This window comes from Carlito syrichta, unplaced genomic scaffold, assembly GCF_000164805.1.
Source record: "Carlito syrichta isolate Samal-C Ts95f unplaced genomic scaffold, Tarsius_syrichta-2.0.1 Scaffold305547, whole genome shotgun sequence".
Classification (NCBI taxonomy): domain Eukaryota; kingdom Metazoa; phylum Chordata; class Mammalia; order Primates; family Tarsiidae; genus Carlito; species Carlito syrichta.
The window spans coordinates 163720-181777 of record NW_007249643.1 but is presented as its reverse complement, the minus strand read 5'-3'; the positions used below and the strand labels follow the sequence as shown (position 1 = coordinate 181777).

Genomic DNA, 18058 nt, shown 5'->3' with positions numbered 1-18058 from the left:
CCACTGCACTCCAGTCTGGGCGACAGAGTGAGACTCCAACTCAAAAAAAAAAACAAAAGAACAAAAAAAAAAATTAAAGCAAAATAAAACAAAAACAAAGCCGAAGACTGTTGGGCAGTCTCCGGAAGGACTGAGAGTAGGGAGTAGCCAAGGAGTTTGGATCCCCCTGTCTCGGCCTCCCAGGGACCTGGTTTGGGCATCTCAGCATGGCCTTCCCCAGGCAGCCTGGAGAGCAGGGGTGAGATCAGCAGCAGACTCCCATCCCAGGCCCTCTGCCTGACCAGTCCGTGCCGACCACATGGTGGGCTGCCCCCCTCTGCCAGAACGGACAGGTGTCAGGGCGGCTTTCGGAATCCACATGTAATCACAAAGTGGTTTTTCCAGGCAAGGTTTGACCACTGCACTCCAGATGTGCTGACCCTGTGATTTCCTCAAATGTGGGAAACTCAACTGTGTAGTTGGTCGTAGTGGGGAACTGCATTCATGCTCTCCCTTGACATAGAAATTTATTTTTATGTATTATTATTTATTTATTTTTTATTTTTTGAGTTGAAATCTCACTCTGTTGCCCAGACTAGCATGCAGTGGCCGCTCCCAGCCACCGCAGCCTTGACCTGCTGGGCTCTGGCGATCCTTCCGCCTCAGCCTTCCGAGTAGCCGGAACTACAGACGTGCGCTATCATGCCCGGCTAATTTTTGATTTTATTGTAGAGATGAGGTCTGGCCAAGTTGCCCAGGTGGGTCTCGAACCCGCGGGCTCAGGCAATCCACTCGCCTCAGCCTCAGGAGGGTGATGCTGGGGTGGCCGTGAGTGTGCCACTGCACTCTAGCCTGGGCGACGGAGTGCAACTCTAACTCAAAAAAAAAAGAGAAGAAGCCACATGTAGCGGCCTCTGCTTTGGGATGCAGATGCAGGGACCGCACACAGACACTTGAGAACTCCCAGGGCACCCTAAACTCACCCCATCCCCCTCTTTGAGGGCATCCCGCTCTCAGACCCCTCACGCGGTGCAGGTGGATGCCAAGCATGCGTGGCGTCCAAAAAGAACAGAGAGAAGCAAATCGCAGGTGAGGCTGCCAGGCCTCTGCTCACCCGCTGAAGGACGCAGCCTCCAAGGCCACCGGGGCCACCCACCATCCCAGGGGAGCCGTCCTGCCTCCTCCAGCCCTCCTTGCCCCTTCCCCTTCCCCTCTGCCCACACTGCCCTCTCAGAGCCTAGGCCACTCGGAAAGCCAAAACGTTCCCAAAGCTTCCCCCTCCCTCACCCTCTGCACACACACACTCACACGCATGCCCTCCCTACCCCTCCTTCATGTCTTGCAGCACAGTCGAAGAAGACAACGAGAGTGGCGGGTTTGACGTCTTAGACCTGGACGGTGCGTGCCTGGCCGACCTGAGAGGGTCACAGGAGGGGCGGCTGCCATCTCGTGAGAACACCAGCGGGGCTTGCCCACTGCGAGTCCTCAGAGTTGCCTGGAGCACAGGAGATAGGCCTCTGTCTCACGTGGGCCTGGCTATAGCTGGAGAGGTGCTGGGAGCCTGTTTTTTCTCTTGAAGCCGCAAGGGCCCGTTCCATTCTTGAGCAGGGCTCAGAATCAGGTCTGGGTTTTTAAGGAAGAACAGTGCTCGTGTATTGCCGCCAAGCACCGAAGAGGTGCTCGACCCACAGACCTGATCCAGGTTCATCCGAGCTCAGCAACTGCTCGCAGAAATGCTATGGCTGTCCTCGATAGGTGAAGAAAGGGGATAAGAAACAGGAAAAGACGGGAGGGCAGAGAGTGTGCTGGCAGCAGGGGCTTCTCATGAGAAATTTGTGTATTAAGCTGTTAATCGACTTGCACAACACAGGTACAGAAGGGGGGCCTGAGATCGGAGGCAGAGGCAGGCAGGCGCAGAGACCAAGGCCACGGGACAGTCCTAAAACGGCCCCTTGGGCAAAGCGGGTATTGCAGAAGACAATGTGCCCTTGGCCCAGAACAGGCCGTGCAGAGCCGGAATCGCGGGCTCAGTCTCCAGGGGCAGAGTCTGCGAGTGGCGCCAGCCAGTTCAGCCCTCACCAGGCCCTGCTAGGTGCACGGAACACAGGGGCTGGTGTCCCTGAGTCCTTGCCTTGCCAGAGACTGTGGGTTGTGGCTGGAAACCAGGGCAGGGTGGAGGGGGCAGACGGATGCAGACTTACAAACCCAAAGGCATCTGAATGGGTCTGCAGGAGAAGGGAGACAAGCAGGAAGGGCGGAGCCAGGCTTGCAGGACATGGCTCAGAGCCGCAGGAGGGTGGTAGCAGCCCCTGGCCCCTAAGAGCTGGCGGCAGGGGAGACTGTGGCTCAGAACCCCAGGTGGATCCCGCCAGCCCCCCGGTTCCAGGATTCCCCGAGCCTGCCCGCGTCCCTGCCCACCGATGCTGCCCACAGATGAATTGCAAGATTGGTGGTCATCCTTAATGGGGGACCATCAGAGCTATCAAGTGTTAAAGAGAGGTTAGCACCTCACCCAGGCTGGGTAATGAGAAGAATTGAAAGAGTTTTGGAAAGGGGAGAGCTGGGAAGAGCATCCTGGGCAGCCGTCCAAAGTATTCTGCGTGTCGGGGAAAATTCCCTTTGCAGAAAAGCCTTTGTTATCAGCCCTGAGCAGGGCTTACAGTTCCTTCTGTCCAGTGGCCCGGAGCTGTGTGGAGTGGGGTCTTTCCCCGGGGTCCTCCGGGTCCAGCTGAGGTGAGAAGATGGGGGGGCTCTGTACTTGGTCCAGACCCTCCTGTTCCTCCCTTGCTCCAGGCCCGTGGGCCAGGAAGCCAGCAGGTGCTGGTGAGACCTAAGACAGCTGCAAGATGAAAATCTGGGGACCTAATTCCAAAATGCAGCCAGCAGCTCCAACGGAAAGCCCCGCTCCCCAGATACAAAGAGAGGATGCTGAGAACACAGACACCTGACCAGGCTTCCTACTAACAGGGAACTCCTGGAGTCAGGGGGGTGGCTGTATAGGAGAGGACACAAGGACTCCACCCTCTGTGCCTGGCCCTGCCCTCGGCAGGCTGGCTGGGAGGCACAGGGCAGGAGGGCTCGAGCCCGCCCTGGTGCCGTGCCGTCCCAGAGGTCCAAGGGCAGCCCTCGTGCACCCTGCGGTTCCGGGTCCTGACGGGCCCTCACTGCTTTACAGACGACAGTCACGAGCGCTGCTCCTTTGGGCCGCCCTCCGTGCACTCCTCCTCCTCCTCCCACCAGTCCGAGGGCCTGGACGCCTATGACCTGGAGCAAGTCAACCTCATGTTCAGGAAGTTCTCTCTGGAAAGGTACCCAGGCCCTGCGGCAAAGGGCAAGCCGGGGTTGGGGGCGGGCATGGGATAAAGGCTCCTGGCCCCTCTGTCCCCCACAGAGGCGACCACCCGTGTCGCCCTCTGTGCCACCTCCGAGAACCAGTTCCGGAAGCACGGCGTCCCCAACGTCAGAAACCGCTTCCTCCGACGGTGCCCCTTCCCCCAGAGGGGTCTGGGGGAGGATACTGAGGCCCACAGAGGGAGGGGCTTGCCCATGGCCACACGGCATGACCAGGTGCCTGATACGCCCCTGCTGCGATCCCTGAAGCCTGGTGGGCTCCGCTCGAGAAGCCCCTCCCGGTGTGGGGGAGGAGCAGGGAGGCCCTCACAGGCCTCCATGGGGTCTCAGGGAGGGCAACTCAGTCCCTATCTGGGTTTCTCCCAGCAGGAGTCAGTGAGCTCTTCCTCCCTTAGCCGGTGAGGGGGCATCTCACTTGGAGCCAGGACGCCCCAGGTCCCCGCACACCCCCTCCTCCACCCTCTGGCGCGTCCCGTCCGTCTCCCTGACTGCTGTTCTGTCTCCTGGTCCAGACCCTTCCGGCCTTCCGTCACGTCCGTGGGGCACGTGCGGGGCCCTGGGCCCTCGGTGCAGCACACCACGCTGAGCGGCGACGGCCTCATCGCCCAGCTCAGCCTGCTGGGTGGCAACGTGCGAGGCAGCTTCGTCCACACCGTCAAGCCCGGCTCCCTCGCTGAGAAGGCTGGCCTCCGCGAGGGCCACCAGCTGCTGCTGGTGAGGGCCGAGGCCAGGAGGCCGCCACACCCAGGGTGCCCGGGAGCCCCTCGGCCTCACGCTCTGCTGTGGTCCCTGGGCGGGAGAAGGAGAGGAAGGTGGCCGGGCTGTCAGCACAACCGGGGAAGCTGCCCTTCCCCGCTTGCCGCTCGGGTCTCTGGAGCCTGGGCCCGTGAGCTGCACACCAATGTCCCGGGGCACGGGCAGGGGGCGAGTGCACCCCACTTAAGCAGGAGCTCTTTTTACGCCGCCGTGCTGAGCGAGTCTTGGCTTGCTTAGGGGGAGATGTTCTCATTTCCCCCGTGGAACCGTCTCCCCCTTGCAGCTCCGCGGCCCAGGGGCCGGGAGAAGAACACTGTGTCTTTGGTATCTAGCTGGAAGGCTGCATCCGAGGCGAGAGGCAGAGTGTCCCCCTGGAGACGTGCACAAAGGAGGAGGCCCACTGGACCATCCAGCGGTGCAGCGGCCCCGTCACGCTGCACTACAAGGTCAACCAGGAAGGTGAGGCCTTGGCTGGCAGGCGGCACCCCCGGCCAGCGAGCAGCTCCCCAACCTCAATGTGTGACCTCGCCACCCCCTGCCTTCCCCTGCTCCTCCGTTCCGTGGAAGGGTGAGCCCTCCCGGTGCATCAGGAGGGACTGTGGGCAGGTCTGGGAGGGCGGGCAGACAGTGATGCCCTGCTGCCTCTCACGGCTCGTTGGCCGAGCCCGGACACCCCTGGCCTGGGGCGCCTCTGCCCGCCTGGTCGCAGAGGACACGGCGCCCCAGCCTCCAGGACACATGGGAGCACCTGGCCTACTCGCCCCTCCCTGCAGGTCGAAGCTGCTTCATCTCTGGGAGGGAGGCAGCAGCTCGGGTGGCCTCGCCAGGGAGCAGAGCCGGGGAGCCCATCCCAGGCCCCGGCCTCTAGCCCCGTGCCCCCAGCCCGGGGCAGGTGGGCCTCACCCTCCCTTCTCGTCCAGCTCTTGCGTCTTATCTCCTGCTTCTTGGCCAGGGCTCCCGGGCAGTGAGCTCCGGGCTTTGTCGTCTGTTTCCCAAAGTCTGAGTTCTCGTTCTCACCTCTGGGTTTCCTGCATGATTATCTCTGCAGCTGGATCTTATTTTTAGCCACCAGGGCTCATGAATGTTTCAACAGAGCATAAATGGCCAGTTTCTCTCTACCCGCTCTCCAGAGCCTGCTCGGCTCCTTCCCAGCAGTGCCCCACCAGCGTGGAAGATAATAAGGACACACAGGCCTGTGTCGCCCCCCACACACCGGGCAGGCCCCTTCCCAGTCCTGTGGCCTGGCCATCCAAACCAGCAGAACATCTCTGGGCCCGCTGGCCAGCAGAGCCACGGCCTGCAGCATGAGCAGCACGCCCTGGGGTTGTGCAGCCGTGTAGCCCTGATGTCTGAGATTCCCGAGAGAGAGCGTGCTCAGTGGCAGGATATTGTCTGCAGGCCCTGTTCTCGTAGGTGGCTGAGAGCTCAGGTGACACCCGCTATGGACCCTGGCCGGGTGGTAGGTGGGAAGGATTCTGAGATGCGCTGGGCACAGCCAGGATCCCCCAGAAGGGCCCATGGAGAACCCGTTTCTCTATGCCCAGTAGGTGGGAACATTGAGCACACAACTCCGCTGGCTGGCACGGCCCTGCTGTGTGTGACCTGGACGTGTGACATTTCACCTTGGGCCTGGCTATTAGGACCCATTCGGCTTCTGTTGTGTCCACATGTGGGGCTAGTCTGAGGTTCTAGCCTGTGGGTTTCCAGCATGGATGGTCACTTAGACTTGCTGCATCCACTGTGTTCGGGGTTTATGGCCTGTTTCCTTCCAAAGCATTTGCAAAGCCTTTACTCGGAAGGTGACAATGTTTAAATCAGGTTAATCCAACATGTGCTACAGTCCTGCCTCTGGAAAATCATGTGGCCGTCTCTACACTTAATGAGTAATCCCATGTCTATGTATAGATCCAAGAAAAATGTGTCCACCAAAAGCAGCGTCTGAGGGTAACATAGCAGAGCTGTTCATAATAGCCCCAAACTGCCAACTGTGCACATCGCACACGAGAGAATAACTGCATACACAGGGCAGGGTACTATACAGCAGTGAAAACACACAGCTGCCACCACGCAGCAGCTCGGGCAAATCTCACAGATGTAACATTGAGCCATGGAAGCAGGAAAGGACATTCACTGTTTAGTTCCACTTACACTAAGTAAGGTTCGACTTACTTGTAAAGATAGCAGTTAAGATAAGGGTTACCTTTGGGAAGGGCTTTTTGATAGCGTTCTGGGTGGTCGCTACCCACATATATACATTTGTGAAAGTTCGTTGATCTGAATACTTAAGAATGTTGGTGGTTATGCATGTACGTAAGTTATGCATCAACTTAAAAAATTTTTTTAAAAAGTGCCGTGTCATCCTGAGAAAGACAGGGCGATTGTAGCAGAAATGCCAGTGAAGGTGATCCTTGCAACTTAACACAGATTTTAGCTCTTAGCTTCCTGGCAGCCAAGACAAAAAGGGAAATTGGCATACGACATGGCTACCCATTCATCAGGGAGGAAGAACGTGCCCCCAGCCATAAACTCTAAGAGAGGTGTATGGCACAGGCACGTTCTCTGAGGATGGCGGTGAGTGAGGCTGCTCTGGGCGGTGCTGTGACATCGGCCAGTGGTGACTCAGCCAGCGTCTTTTCCTCTGCAGGGTACAGAAAGCTGCTGAAGGACATGGAGGAGGGCCTGATCACGTCGGGAGACTCGTTCTACATACGGCTGAACCTGAACATCTCCAGCCAGCTGGACGCCTGCACCATGTCTCTGAAGTGTGACGACGTCGTGCACGTTCGCGACACCATGTACCAGGACCGGCACGAGTGGCTGTGTGCGCGGGTGGACCCTTTCACTGACCACGACCTGGACATGGGCACCATACCCAGCTACAGCCGGTGAGGCCAGGACCTGGGTGGTGCCTCCATTTCCCTGACCCCATGGAGCAACTGGGGGTGGGGCTGAGGCTGCTGTGAACATCGGCAAACAGGCTTATGGAGGAGCCCAGACCCAAGAAGTCCACTCTTTTGCCTGCCTAACAGTGAGGTCCTGGGTCGGGTACGGTGGCACCTATTTGTAAATCCCAGCACTTTGGGAGGCCAAGGCAGGAGGATTGTTTGAGCCCAGGAGTTCAAGATCAGCCTGGGCAACATAGTGAGACCTCATCTCTACAAAAACATAAAATAAAATTAGCCAGACAGGGTGGTGTGCAGCTCTAGTCCCAGCCACATGGGAGGCCGAGGCGGGAAGATCACTTGAGCCCGGGAGTTGGAGACCGCAATGAGCTGTGATCATGCCACTGCTTTCCAACCTGGGGAACAGAGTAAGACCCTGACTCAAAAAAAAAAAAAAAAAGCCAGTGAGGTCCCCAGTGCCTCCTCCAAGAAGATTTTCCTGCCTCCCCAGAGGCATTTCTCTCACCAGCCACTAAAATCTCATAGCGCCCTCCCATCTGGTGATAGCCAGGGAGCTTGGCACTTGATTTTTATGCCGTCTTACCATATCCACAAGTCATTTCTTTTCCATCGGCCACATCCCAACAACATGAAGCCATTACAGCAGTATTAGCCACCGAGGACTGAGCACAGACGATTTGTCAGGTACCATGTCTGTAAGACTTGAACACTGCACTACCATACCATCTGTCAGACTGTAACACTGCTCCTCAGACCAGCTCTACCAGGTAAGCCTCAGCAGACTGGATTTACAGATGGGAATCCGAGGCTCAGCACGGTCAAGGCACATTGTCACAACTCCACCGGGAATCAGTGTTGGAGGCAGGATTCAAGCACAGATTTGAGGAGCCATCTCCCCCACAAGCTCCCAGCTCATACCGTGCACAGGCCGTCCCTGCATCGGGCTGGGCACGTGCCCCCGCCCTGTGGGCAGCCCCCAGGGCTCTCCCACCTGTGGTCCCTGGGTTTTGTTCCCACTCCTGAGTGCCCCCTCCTCCTCCCCAGGGCCCAGCAGCTCCTCCTAGTCAAACTGCAGCGCCTGATGCACCGAGGCAGCCGAGAGGAGGCGGATACGACCCACCACACCCTGCGGGCCCTCCGGGTAGGTCTGCCACGTGGGCCAGCGGGGACTTGACCGTTGCACACCCACCGCCCAGGTCTTCTGGAGGGAATCCCAAGTGCCATGCATTAGTGCTCTCCTGACTAGTTATGGGGAGCTTATATCCTTAGGGAGGGGGCACCCCCTCTCGTCGGAGCCCCTTCCCCTCGCGCCTGGGCTCTGGCTTTGCAGGGCAGTGTTAGCCCAGCGGGAAGGCAAGCCTGGGCTCTGTTGAAACAAGTCGCCTCCCTGGCTCTCAAGACCTCCCTCACCCTCCCCATCAGTTCCCATCTGCAACCCTTTGATTCCCAGACAGAAGCATCAGCACAGAGGACCGGCCTCTGGTTCTCACTGCCTGACCGAGCTCGCGGACCCCGCCGAGCCCAGCCGGGTCTGACCGATTGATAAACTCATTGCAGAACACCCTGCAGCCCGAAGAGCCGCTTTCAGCCAGCGACCCCCGGGTCAGTCCCCGCCTCTCGCGAGCCAGCTTCCTGTTTGGCCAGCTCCTTCAGGTAAAGCGTTCCGGAGCGCCCACCGACTGCTCAGTCCCGCCCTGCCATGACTCTGCCCTTCCCCTGCTGAGAAGAGACGCCTGCTTCCAAATAACAACGCTTTGTGCTTGTACACCGCTTGCAACTTTCCACAGCGCTTCACATCTCCTGTCCCGTTTCATCCTCTCGGTGACAGGTCAGTAGACAGCTTCTGTGCCTGTGGGAAGCAAATCCTGCTTTCACCGAAGATTTGAGGAATCTGTGACCAAGAGAAACTTAAGTTGGCTGTTCGGATATTAATAGAAAAATCAGAAACAGCATATCAGGAGAGGAAAATAAACATTGCAAATATCTAGGCCAATTTAGTTCCTCAGATCAAGCATTAAGTTTATCTGAGCATCCCAGCAGCCGAGGAATAAAGGGAAACCCAGCAGGTTCTTTAAATGGTATCTGTCTGTGGAAATGTTTTAGCTCTAGGGGACCAGAAAGAATTTTTCCCTTGTACTTAAATCTAAAAGGATTTGTTTTGCATGGACTGCTATACAAGGAACACTGACTAGCTTAGTGTATGATATCTTCAAAAGTGACTTTACACAAATGCAGAGGCGTTCTTTGTGGCCATTTCTTATAGTCACCAGCTGACAAAAGCTAAGGGAGTATATCCAAATGTAGCCCCATGAGCACGTTCTGTGGAGTTGCCACACTAATTAGACCCCTGTGGAGCCAATGTGACAGTCCACTGCTCCATCCTGATGTTGGAACAGAAATAGTGAGCAGTGTGACCCTAAAACCCAGGTAGACACAAACAGGAGGCAGAGAGAACCCCACGTGGGACAGAGCCCTGACAAAGTCTGAGGGATTTCTGGAGGCAGGACTATCTGAGATGACATGTAATTATTACCCCCTGGTGTTGTTTCACGGTGGGTAGATCTGTGCAAACCTACCCCAAAGGCTGAGAAAGGCACGAAACCCAAGAAAGAGGAGGATACATTTTGATTCCCTAGGAAGAAACTTTTACTAGGGACTTAGGAACAGAAGTCATGGTCGTGTCTCAGGTGGCGGAGAGACAGTATGGGGGATCTCTGCACTGTTACTCCCCAGAACCGGGACTTGCGTACCCCAGGGAAGGGGGGATTCAGCAAGGATGTGTAGGGCAGTTGAGTACGATGGTGTCATGGCTGTTTGACCTAAGGGCAGGGTTGGCAGGAAGGGCCTGCTCTTACACAAGGAACGACCGATAAAAGGAAATCTTAGAGGCCGTCCTGGAACTGGGTTCATCAGAAGCCAGCGTGGCAGACAGGCATCCAAGATGGAGCTGCACTGGCCTCCGCACGTCATACAGAGTCTGAAGCCATGGGACTTTCATCTGCAGGCGTGCAGTGGCGAATACCAGGGCCAGCAGGGGCCCCAGCTACTCTGTAGAAGGAAGGGTGTGGGGAGACCCCAAGTAGCTCGGGGACTGTGGTATAAACCTGAGTTCTGTGCCCTCTGCTGGGATGTCCAACTGCGCCCTCCAGGACTCCATTCTATGAATCGTAGAAAGGAGTGGGTGCTCTCCCCGGAGACCTGGGGATACTGAGGCAGGGAATCGTGGGGAGCAGAGTGTCGGTGGAAATGAGGCTGTCCAGCACCTGCCCGCCAGGCGGACATCTGTGGGTTGTCCCTGCCCACGGAGACGTCCAGCCAGGGGTCTTCACAGCTGGGGCGCGTCAGGTCCCAGGGTGCCCACAGAGGCCACCCCTGAAGTGCCCACGGGAATGTAGGTGGGATTAATCAGAGACTCATCCAGGGCCAGCTGGGGAGGAGAGCTCAGGCATGCATTTCTTCACCTGCTAAGGACATGGGCCCAGTTCCAAAGGACTCCAGCCGCTTGCGAGGGGTCTCCTGTTTTTACAGGGACAGTGACTGGCTCAGGGACCCCAGGGGCAGAGCTGGGATTTGGACAGAGGTCTTTGTCTGAATCCTGGGGCTTGGTCTGTTAGACGCAAAAGCAGAACAGTCCCCTCCACTCCCCCATCCGCTTTCTCCAGTTCGTCAGCAGGTCCGAAAACAAGTACAAACGAATGAACAGCAACGAGCGTGTCCGCATCATCTCCGGGAGCCCCCTGGGTAGCCTGGCCCGGTCCTCGCTGGATGCCACCAAGCTTCTCATCGAGAAGCAGGATGGTATGCGGGGACCCCCTTGCCTCTCCCCGCCACCCACGGGACACACTCTCACCCCCACCGGGTACACATCCTTCTCCGTGGGGGGGCCTGAAAGTCTGCTCCCCCAAAAGGGAGAGGGAGGCCGGGCATGGTGGATCACGCCTGTAATCCTAGCCTCTAGGAGGCCGAGGGAAGAGGATCCCTGAGGCCAAGAGTTCAAGACCAGCCTGGGCAACATAGCAAGCCCCCATATCTATCAAAAATTTAAAAATTAGCCAAGATGGGGGCACCTGTCATCCCAGCTACTCAGGAGACAGAGACAGGAGGATCGCTTGAGCCCAGAAGTTCAAGGCCGTAGTTAGCTATGATTGTGCCACTACCCTCCAGCCTGGGTGGCAGAACAAGACACTGTCATTAGAAAACAATTTTTTAAAAATTCTTTTAAAGGGTGAGGGAGCCCATCCTTAGCTGGGAGGCCCACGCCACCTTGGGTTGGCATTCCACCGAGTTTGCCACATAAGGGCACTTGTCACCTTGTGCCCAGATGCCTGGTCAGGTGGGGCTGTTTGCTGTGATGTGCTCACCTATTGATTTCTCTACCCACGGAGCGTCTTTGCCATTTATCAGGCCAGTGAGGGGCCGTGCAAAGCCCAGCTGATGGCCAGCCCACCCCACCTGCCCTCCTCCTGGCCACCTGGCCTCACTCAGGGAAGGGAGGCCACAGCTCCGGGTGGATCCTCAAAGGAGGCCCTGGGGCTCCCCCAGACTGGCCCTCCAGGAGTTGGAATGACCGGGCCAGGGGACAAAGTAAAAGGACAAGCCACCGGTTTCTGGAAGCGATTCCTCAGGCTGCCTGGGACTGGCCTTAACCGACTCTGCCCTCAGGCCTCTGCAGGCACCCACACACCAGCTGGAGAGACTTGAAAAACTGGTGTCTTTCTCTGCCACCCGGGAGGCCCCCGGTGCCCCTGGAAGACGCCCGAGGAGTGCCCGCAGCCCTGTCCCTCCTGGCTCCTGAGGCCCTCGATGTCCTCACACGCACCCTTCCCTCTGCCTGGGCCGCGCCTGCCCCTCCTCCTCTCATGGGGGTCCCGGCCCGTGCCCCTCCTCCGAGAAGCCTTCCTTGACCATTCACTGTAGTGCCCTCTCCTTACAGAGCTCACGTTTGAAATGACCGAATCCTGCGTTTGTCACATGCTTCGTGTCTGCCTCCCACCCGCCCTGCCTCCCTCCCAGCCCGTGGTCCCCTCCTACACCACAGATTCTGGGGCAGCAGCCAGGCCCGCAGGGCCGGCCGTGGCCAGAGTGTCCCCAGGCGGTGACCCCCAGCCCCCAGCCCAGGAGTCCCATACTCCCCAGAAGGCCTCCGAGGCCCAGGGCTCTGACAGCTGCCTTCTCCTGCCCCGCAGAGCTGGATCCAGAGAACGAGCTGGGCAAGAACCTCAGCCTCATCCCCTACAGCCTGGTGCGCGCCTTCCACTGCGAGCGCCGCCGGCCCGTGCTCTTCACGCCCACCGTGCTGGCCAGGACGCTGGTGCAGAAGCTGCTCAACTCGGGGGGCGCCCTGGAGTTCACCATATGCAAGTCAGGTGAGCGGGCACCCGCGGAAGGACTCCTCCCTCCCTTCCTCTCCCCGTGCTTCCTCCCCTCCCCGTCCCCTTCACACCCCTTCCCTCCACATTCTCCCTCCTCCCTCTCCCTCCTCCCGTTCTCCTGCTTGACCTCTGGGAGCCCCACATGCCCCTCCGGGGATGGGTTCTAGGAGAATTTCTGCCCAAAGCCCCGAGCACTCTTCCCCTGACACCCTGGCTGGTAGCGGCTTGGTAAAAAGCCTTGTTGGAAAATCCCACTTGGCTCCCGCCACGCTCCGCAGATGCGTGCCTCTTTCCCTTGATGTCTTCATGCCGGTGGCTGGGGGCGGTTCCTCCCCATCCACCAGCGACCGGGCTACCACCCAGGTCCCGTCCAGTCCCGTTCCCTGCACGCTCCGGGTCTGCCCTCTGAAGACCGGCCTGGGCCCAAGCGGGGAGTTCCAGGCCTGAACCTGCTCCACCCTCCTCCTTCCACAAACAGACAACCCGAGGCCCAGAGATGGGAAAGACCCGTTCAGGGTCGCATCTCTGCTGAGAAACCAAACCATGAGTGTTTAGTAAACACCTGCTCGGTGGGCTTCAAGTGAGTGGGGCCTCCCGTAGGCCCCTCCTCCCCTAGGAAGCCTGCCTGCACTGTCTCCCCACACCTGCTCAGTCCTCCAAGATCAGGGGCCCATCACCGCACCCGCTAGGTTTTAAAATTGTCTGTATCCCACATTCTTCTCCCCAGCTAAATAGTCATTCCTTGGGTACAACAGCTGTGTTGTTACAGTGTTTTTATTCCTACTGCCTGTCCCTCAGTGGGATGGATGGATGGATGGATGATACACGGATGGATGGGTGAGTGGGTAGGTAAATGCTGGGTGGCTAGATGGATGGATAAACAGATGGCTGGATGGATGATCAGTGGATGAGGAGGTGGCTGGAGGGATGGATGATGCGTGAATGGGTGGGTGTGTGGATGGATGTTGCGTGAATGGGTGGGGAGATGGGTCAGTGGATGTTAGAACAAGAGATTCTCCATGATTGGTGACCGGTGATCAGCAATGCATCACAGTGCCTGAGCTACTTTGTCCGATAAAACTTATGGCTGAGAAACCAAGTCAGAAGTATTTACTCGACATCTGCTCTGGGAGCCTCGTGAGAAAGCGTGACCTTGGCCCTGCCCTCAGGGAACTTTACAGTCTAGTAGAGGAAATAGGATTCATTTAAACATGGCTTGACGGTGTCTACGGAAGAATCTAGAAGTTTGGAGAGGAGACTTTATTTCCTAGAAAGGGTTACAGCCTACGGTGTGACCATCCCGACAGGCTGGGAAGCACAGCCCCCGCTAGAGACCATTAGCAGGCACTTGGAGGGAGAGGAGGGCCAGGTGTACAAATGGAGGGATTTATGCTGATGGGTTGGCCAAGCATACATATTCGGCAGGTTACAGGAGGAGCTGCAAATATCCAGAAAGGGGCGTCCTGACGCATGAGCGAGCGTGCATGTTACTTGTGGCCCGTGTTCACCTTGACGTGGAGACCTTCCATTTACGTGCAGTACAGTTAAGCCCTCCACGTCAAAAGGTGAAGAAGGTTCGCAGAGGCATTGGCCAGAACCAGTCCGGGTCGGGGGTCTCTTATCAGTCTCTTGTCAAGTCAAAGCTGTAGTTATGGCTGGTGGAACAGGCGTCAGTTAGTCAGCGTCTGACAGTGGGTGAGCTGCAGTTGTTTGAATATGGCTTCTCTTGAGCCCAGTGCTAGTTGAGTTGCTAGAGAAATGGAACAATCTTGTGGCAGGTAGGACATAGTTTACTCTTTAAGTTTAGAGACGCATGCACACCTTCGAGTGCATCATTCCCGCCAACATCAAAGCTGTGGCCACCAAGGTGAGGGGCCAGGAGTCTAGGAGGCTGGACGGGTCTCCAGCTGGGTGAGGGTGGGGTGAGGAGTGCCCTCCCTCCTCTTGGCCAGCTTGCTCCTGTCACCTTTCTCTCTGTGTCTGCCCATGCTCCCTGGCCTGACACGGCCTTAGGCCTTCTTTATAATCTGATGTCTTACTGCCACAAAGAGTCAGTACTGTCAGTCTTTTTTTTTTTTTTTTTTTTTTTTTGAGTTAAAGTCTCACTGTGTTGCCCAGACTGGAGGGCAGTGGCACGCTCCCAGCCACCACAGCCTCGACCTGCTGGACTCCTCGACAGCCTCGACCTGCTGGCAATCCTTCTGCCTCAGCCTTCCAAGTAACTGGAACTACAGGAGCATGCTATCACGCCCAGCTAGTTTTTTACTTACTGTAGAGACGAGGTCTCACCAAGTTGCCCGGGCAGGTCTCGAACCCGTGGGCTCAAGCCATCCACTCATTTCAACCTCCCAAAGTTCTGGGATGACAGGTTGAGCCACCGAGCCCGGCCAGTGAATGCTGGTCAGTTGTTGAATCTAAGCCACAAAAGGGAGGGAGTGTGATGAGGTGTGTCCGACCTCCATCCCTTCGTGGCCGGCAACTCCGTTTTCAAGGTGCCTCTGGGGTCAGGGACTAAGGATTTTATTTTTAGTCCTCAAAGGGGGTCAGACATGGAGTTCAGAGCCCAGAGGGGAGCAGCAGTGCCCAGATGGGACGATCAGCCCAAGAGCACCCTGTGCCACCCTCAGGACTGGCCCCTGTGTCTGCAGATACTGTCACAAGAGATGAGTTTCTCCGAAAGCAGAAGACAGAGACCATCATCTACTCCCGAGAGAAGAACCCCAACACCTTCGAGTGCATCGTTCCTGCCAACATCGAGGCTGTGGCCGCCAAGGTGAGGGGCCAGGAGGCCAGGAGGCTGGACAGGCCCCCGGGCTGGGTGAGGGTGGGGCGAGGAGTGCCCTCCCTCCCCTCGGCCAGCCTCCTCCCGGCCCCCTTCTATCTGCGTCCGGCCGTGCGCACACCCTCTCTCTCCACACCCCTGCTCTCTGGCTCTGATGTGGGTTTACCTTTTGGAGCTGCCTTCTGTTTTCGAGAGCTTTCCGGAGCCGGCATGCAAGTTCACATTGTCGAGGGCTGTGTGTGTCTGGTTGTGATAACAGGGGCCGGAGATAGAGCGCGAGCATGTCAGGATGAGAGACAGGACGTGCTAGCAGTGACAGGTATCACATGCAGCCAACAAGGGGAAAATAGGACATCAGGAGGGTTACTGGCAGCGACGCAGATGGGTTGGCTGTGGCAATTTAGAGTCGTCTGGGGCCAGGTGGTGCGACCTAAGCACTGAATTTTTGTTTATTTATTCATTTTCACTTATTTATTCATTTTTGAGTGAGTCTGTTGTCCAAGTTGGAGTACAGTGGCATGATCACGGCTCACTGCAGCCTCCACCTCCTGGGCTTAGGTGATCCTCCCGCCTCAGCCTCCCCAGTACCTGGGACTTCAGGTGTGCACCACCACGTCTGGCTAATTTCTTGATTTTTTAATAGAGATGAGGTCTCACTGTGTTGCCTGGGCTGGTCTCAAACTCATGCCTCAAGCAATCCTCCCACCTCAGCCTCCCAAATTGTTGGGATTATAGGCGTGAGCCACAGCACCCAGCCCACATCAAGTTCTTTCTCATCATAGCACTTGAAGAAAGAAAAGCTCTCAGTCTGTGGCCATGGCATGCTGTCCCCAGTCCTGGGGTCAACTCCGTGGGGGATAGTGACCCTGGAGATGGCAGAAGCAGTGCCTAGCCAGGAACGCCACATGTGCAGTCCAACTAATGATCACTCCTGCATCCTCTCTGCTTTACATGCACAGATAAAAATGCAGGCAGAAGCCTGGGGCAGTGGCTCACACCTGTAATCCCAGCACTTTGGGAAGCAGAGGCGAGAAATTTCCTGAGCCCAGGAGTTCAAGACCAGCCTGGGCAAGTTGATAAGACCTCGTCTCTATAATAAATCAAAAAATTTAACTGGAAATGGTGCGTGCCTGTATTTCCAACTACTTGGAAGGCTGAGGCAGAAGGTTTGCCTGAGCCTAGCAGCTTGAGGCTGAAGTGGCTGACAGCATGCCCCTGCACTCCAGTCTAGGCGACAGAGTGAGACTCCAGCTAAAAAACAAAAAACGTGGGCGGAGGTGTCACCCGTCCTGGAACTGTTTGTCATTTTCATACAAAGTCCAGGTTGCCGGGCTCGGTGGCACAGCCTGTAATTCTAGTACTTTGGGAGGCCGAGATGAGTGGATTGCCTGAGCCCGTGGGTTCGAGACCCACCCGGGCAACTTGGTGAGAGACCTTTTCTCTACAATAAATCAAAAACTAGCCGGGCGCGGTAGGGCACACCTGTGGTTCCAGCTACTCGGAAGGCTGAGGCGGAAGGATTGCCGGAGCCCACCAGGTCGAGGCTGCGGTGACTGAGCGTGCCACTGCACTCCAATCTGGGTGACAGAGTGAGACTCCAACTCAAAAAAAAAGAAAAGAAAAGTCCAGGTCGTAGCAGTTTAGAAAGTTCTGAGAGCTGGAGTGGATGGAACATGAGTGGGCACGGTTGGAACTGAGATCGCTTTAGGGGTGCCGGCCAGTGAATCTGTGCTGATAGAGGTCTGGGGAGTGGGGAACAGTGACCGGCAGGGGGCCCAACGGGGCTCTGGGCGGGTCATTTCTACCTCTGGACCTGGTTGCTAGTTCCTAGAATATTCCATTTGCGAAGGCCATTGAGCTGCACACTTTAGACTCTATATTTATGCTCTATTCTGATGCAAAGTTTGGTGAGTCTCACTCTGTGGCCAAGACTGGAGTGCAGTGGCGCAATCATGGCTCAACCTCCTGGGTTCAAGCGATCCTCCTGCCTCGGCCCCCCAAGTAGCTGAGACTACAGGCACGCACCACCACACCCAGCTGATTTGTTGTTTTTTTGATGAGACAGGGTCTCCCGTGTTGCCCAGGCTGGTCTCCAACTCCTGGGCTCAAGCAACCCTTCCGCCTCGGCCTCCCAAAGTGCTGGAATTACAGGCATAAACCAGAATGCCTACTCCTTTTTTTTTTAGTGATGCCTTCAGAGTTGCAGGGATTGCCCTTTTTCAGTATGATGTGTTTGTGATTAAGGACCCTTGCATTTGTTCCCAGGAGCCACCAGCCTGGCCGTCTCACCTGCTGTGTATTTTCTACCCCCTTGCCTTGTACCAGGGACGCCCTTGAAGGTGGCTAGAGTAGCAAGTGTTTTATTCAGACTCATTCACCCAGGCGGGGCCTGGTCTCTCCCAGCGCCCCTCACAGCACCCACTGGTCCCGCGGTGTCCGGCAGGGACATCACAGCACCCACTGGTCGCGCAGTGTCCGGCCGTGTCCAGCCCGCGGGCTCTTGTCCCCAGCCCATGGCCCTCGGGGCTCCTGCCCCGTGGAGCCCCACCCGGCGTCCCGCCAGCCTCGGGGGCCTCTGCTGATGGGGGCTGCTGTGTCCACAGAACAAGCACTGCCTCCTGGAGGCCGGGATCGGCTGTGCGCGGGACCTGATCAAGTCCAACATCTTCCCCATCGTGCTCTTCATCCGGGTGTCCGAGAAGAACTTCAAGCGGTTCCGGTAGGGCCCTGGGACGCCTCGGGGCTGCCCCGCCCTGACGCCCGGCCCAGCCTCTGTGGCCTGGACGCCTTGGCCCCCCGTCGCCCCCGAGCCCCATCGCCCCTGAGCCCCCCTCGCTGGGGACAGGCCTGACCTCACGGGCGGCGGCTCGCACGGTGGAATCGGCCAGGCCCCGGGCGGACCCTGCCTACCGCCA

The 18058-nt window shown here is 57.4% G+C and overlaps 1 protein-coding gene across 1 annotated transcript in view; it reads left to right on the top strand.

Annotated features, from left to right (window-relative positions):
* CARD11 (caspase recruitment domain family member 11) overlaps positions 1–18058 on the top strand; it is a 35861-nt gene that overhangs the window by 17142 nt on the left and 661 nt on the right. The window contains exons 12-22 of the mRNA XM_008061728.2: positions 1325–1377; positions 3155–3287; positions 3843–4044; positions 4419–4545; positions 6731–6971; positions 8034–8130; positions 8547–8642; positions 10652–10787; positions 12176–12355; positions 15010–15134; positions 17747–17862. Of these exons, the coding sequence (XP_008059919.1) occupies positions 1325–1377; positions 3155–3287; positions 3843–4044; positions 4419–4545; positions 6731–6971; positions 8034–8130; positions 8547–8642; positions 10652–10787; positions 12176–12355; positions 15010–15134; positions 17747–17862 (1506 nt within the window). The remainder of the gene's footprint in view (positions 1–1324; positions 1378–3154; positions 3288–3842; positions 4045–4418; positions 4546–6730; positions 6972–8033; positions 8131–8546; positions 8643–10651; positions 10788–12175; positions 12356–15009; positions 15135–17746; positions 17863–18058) is intronic.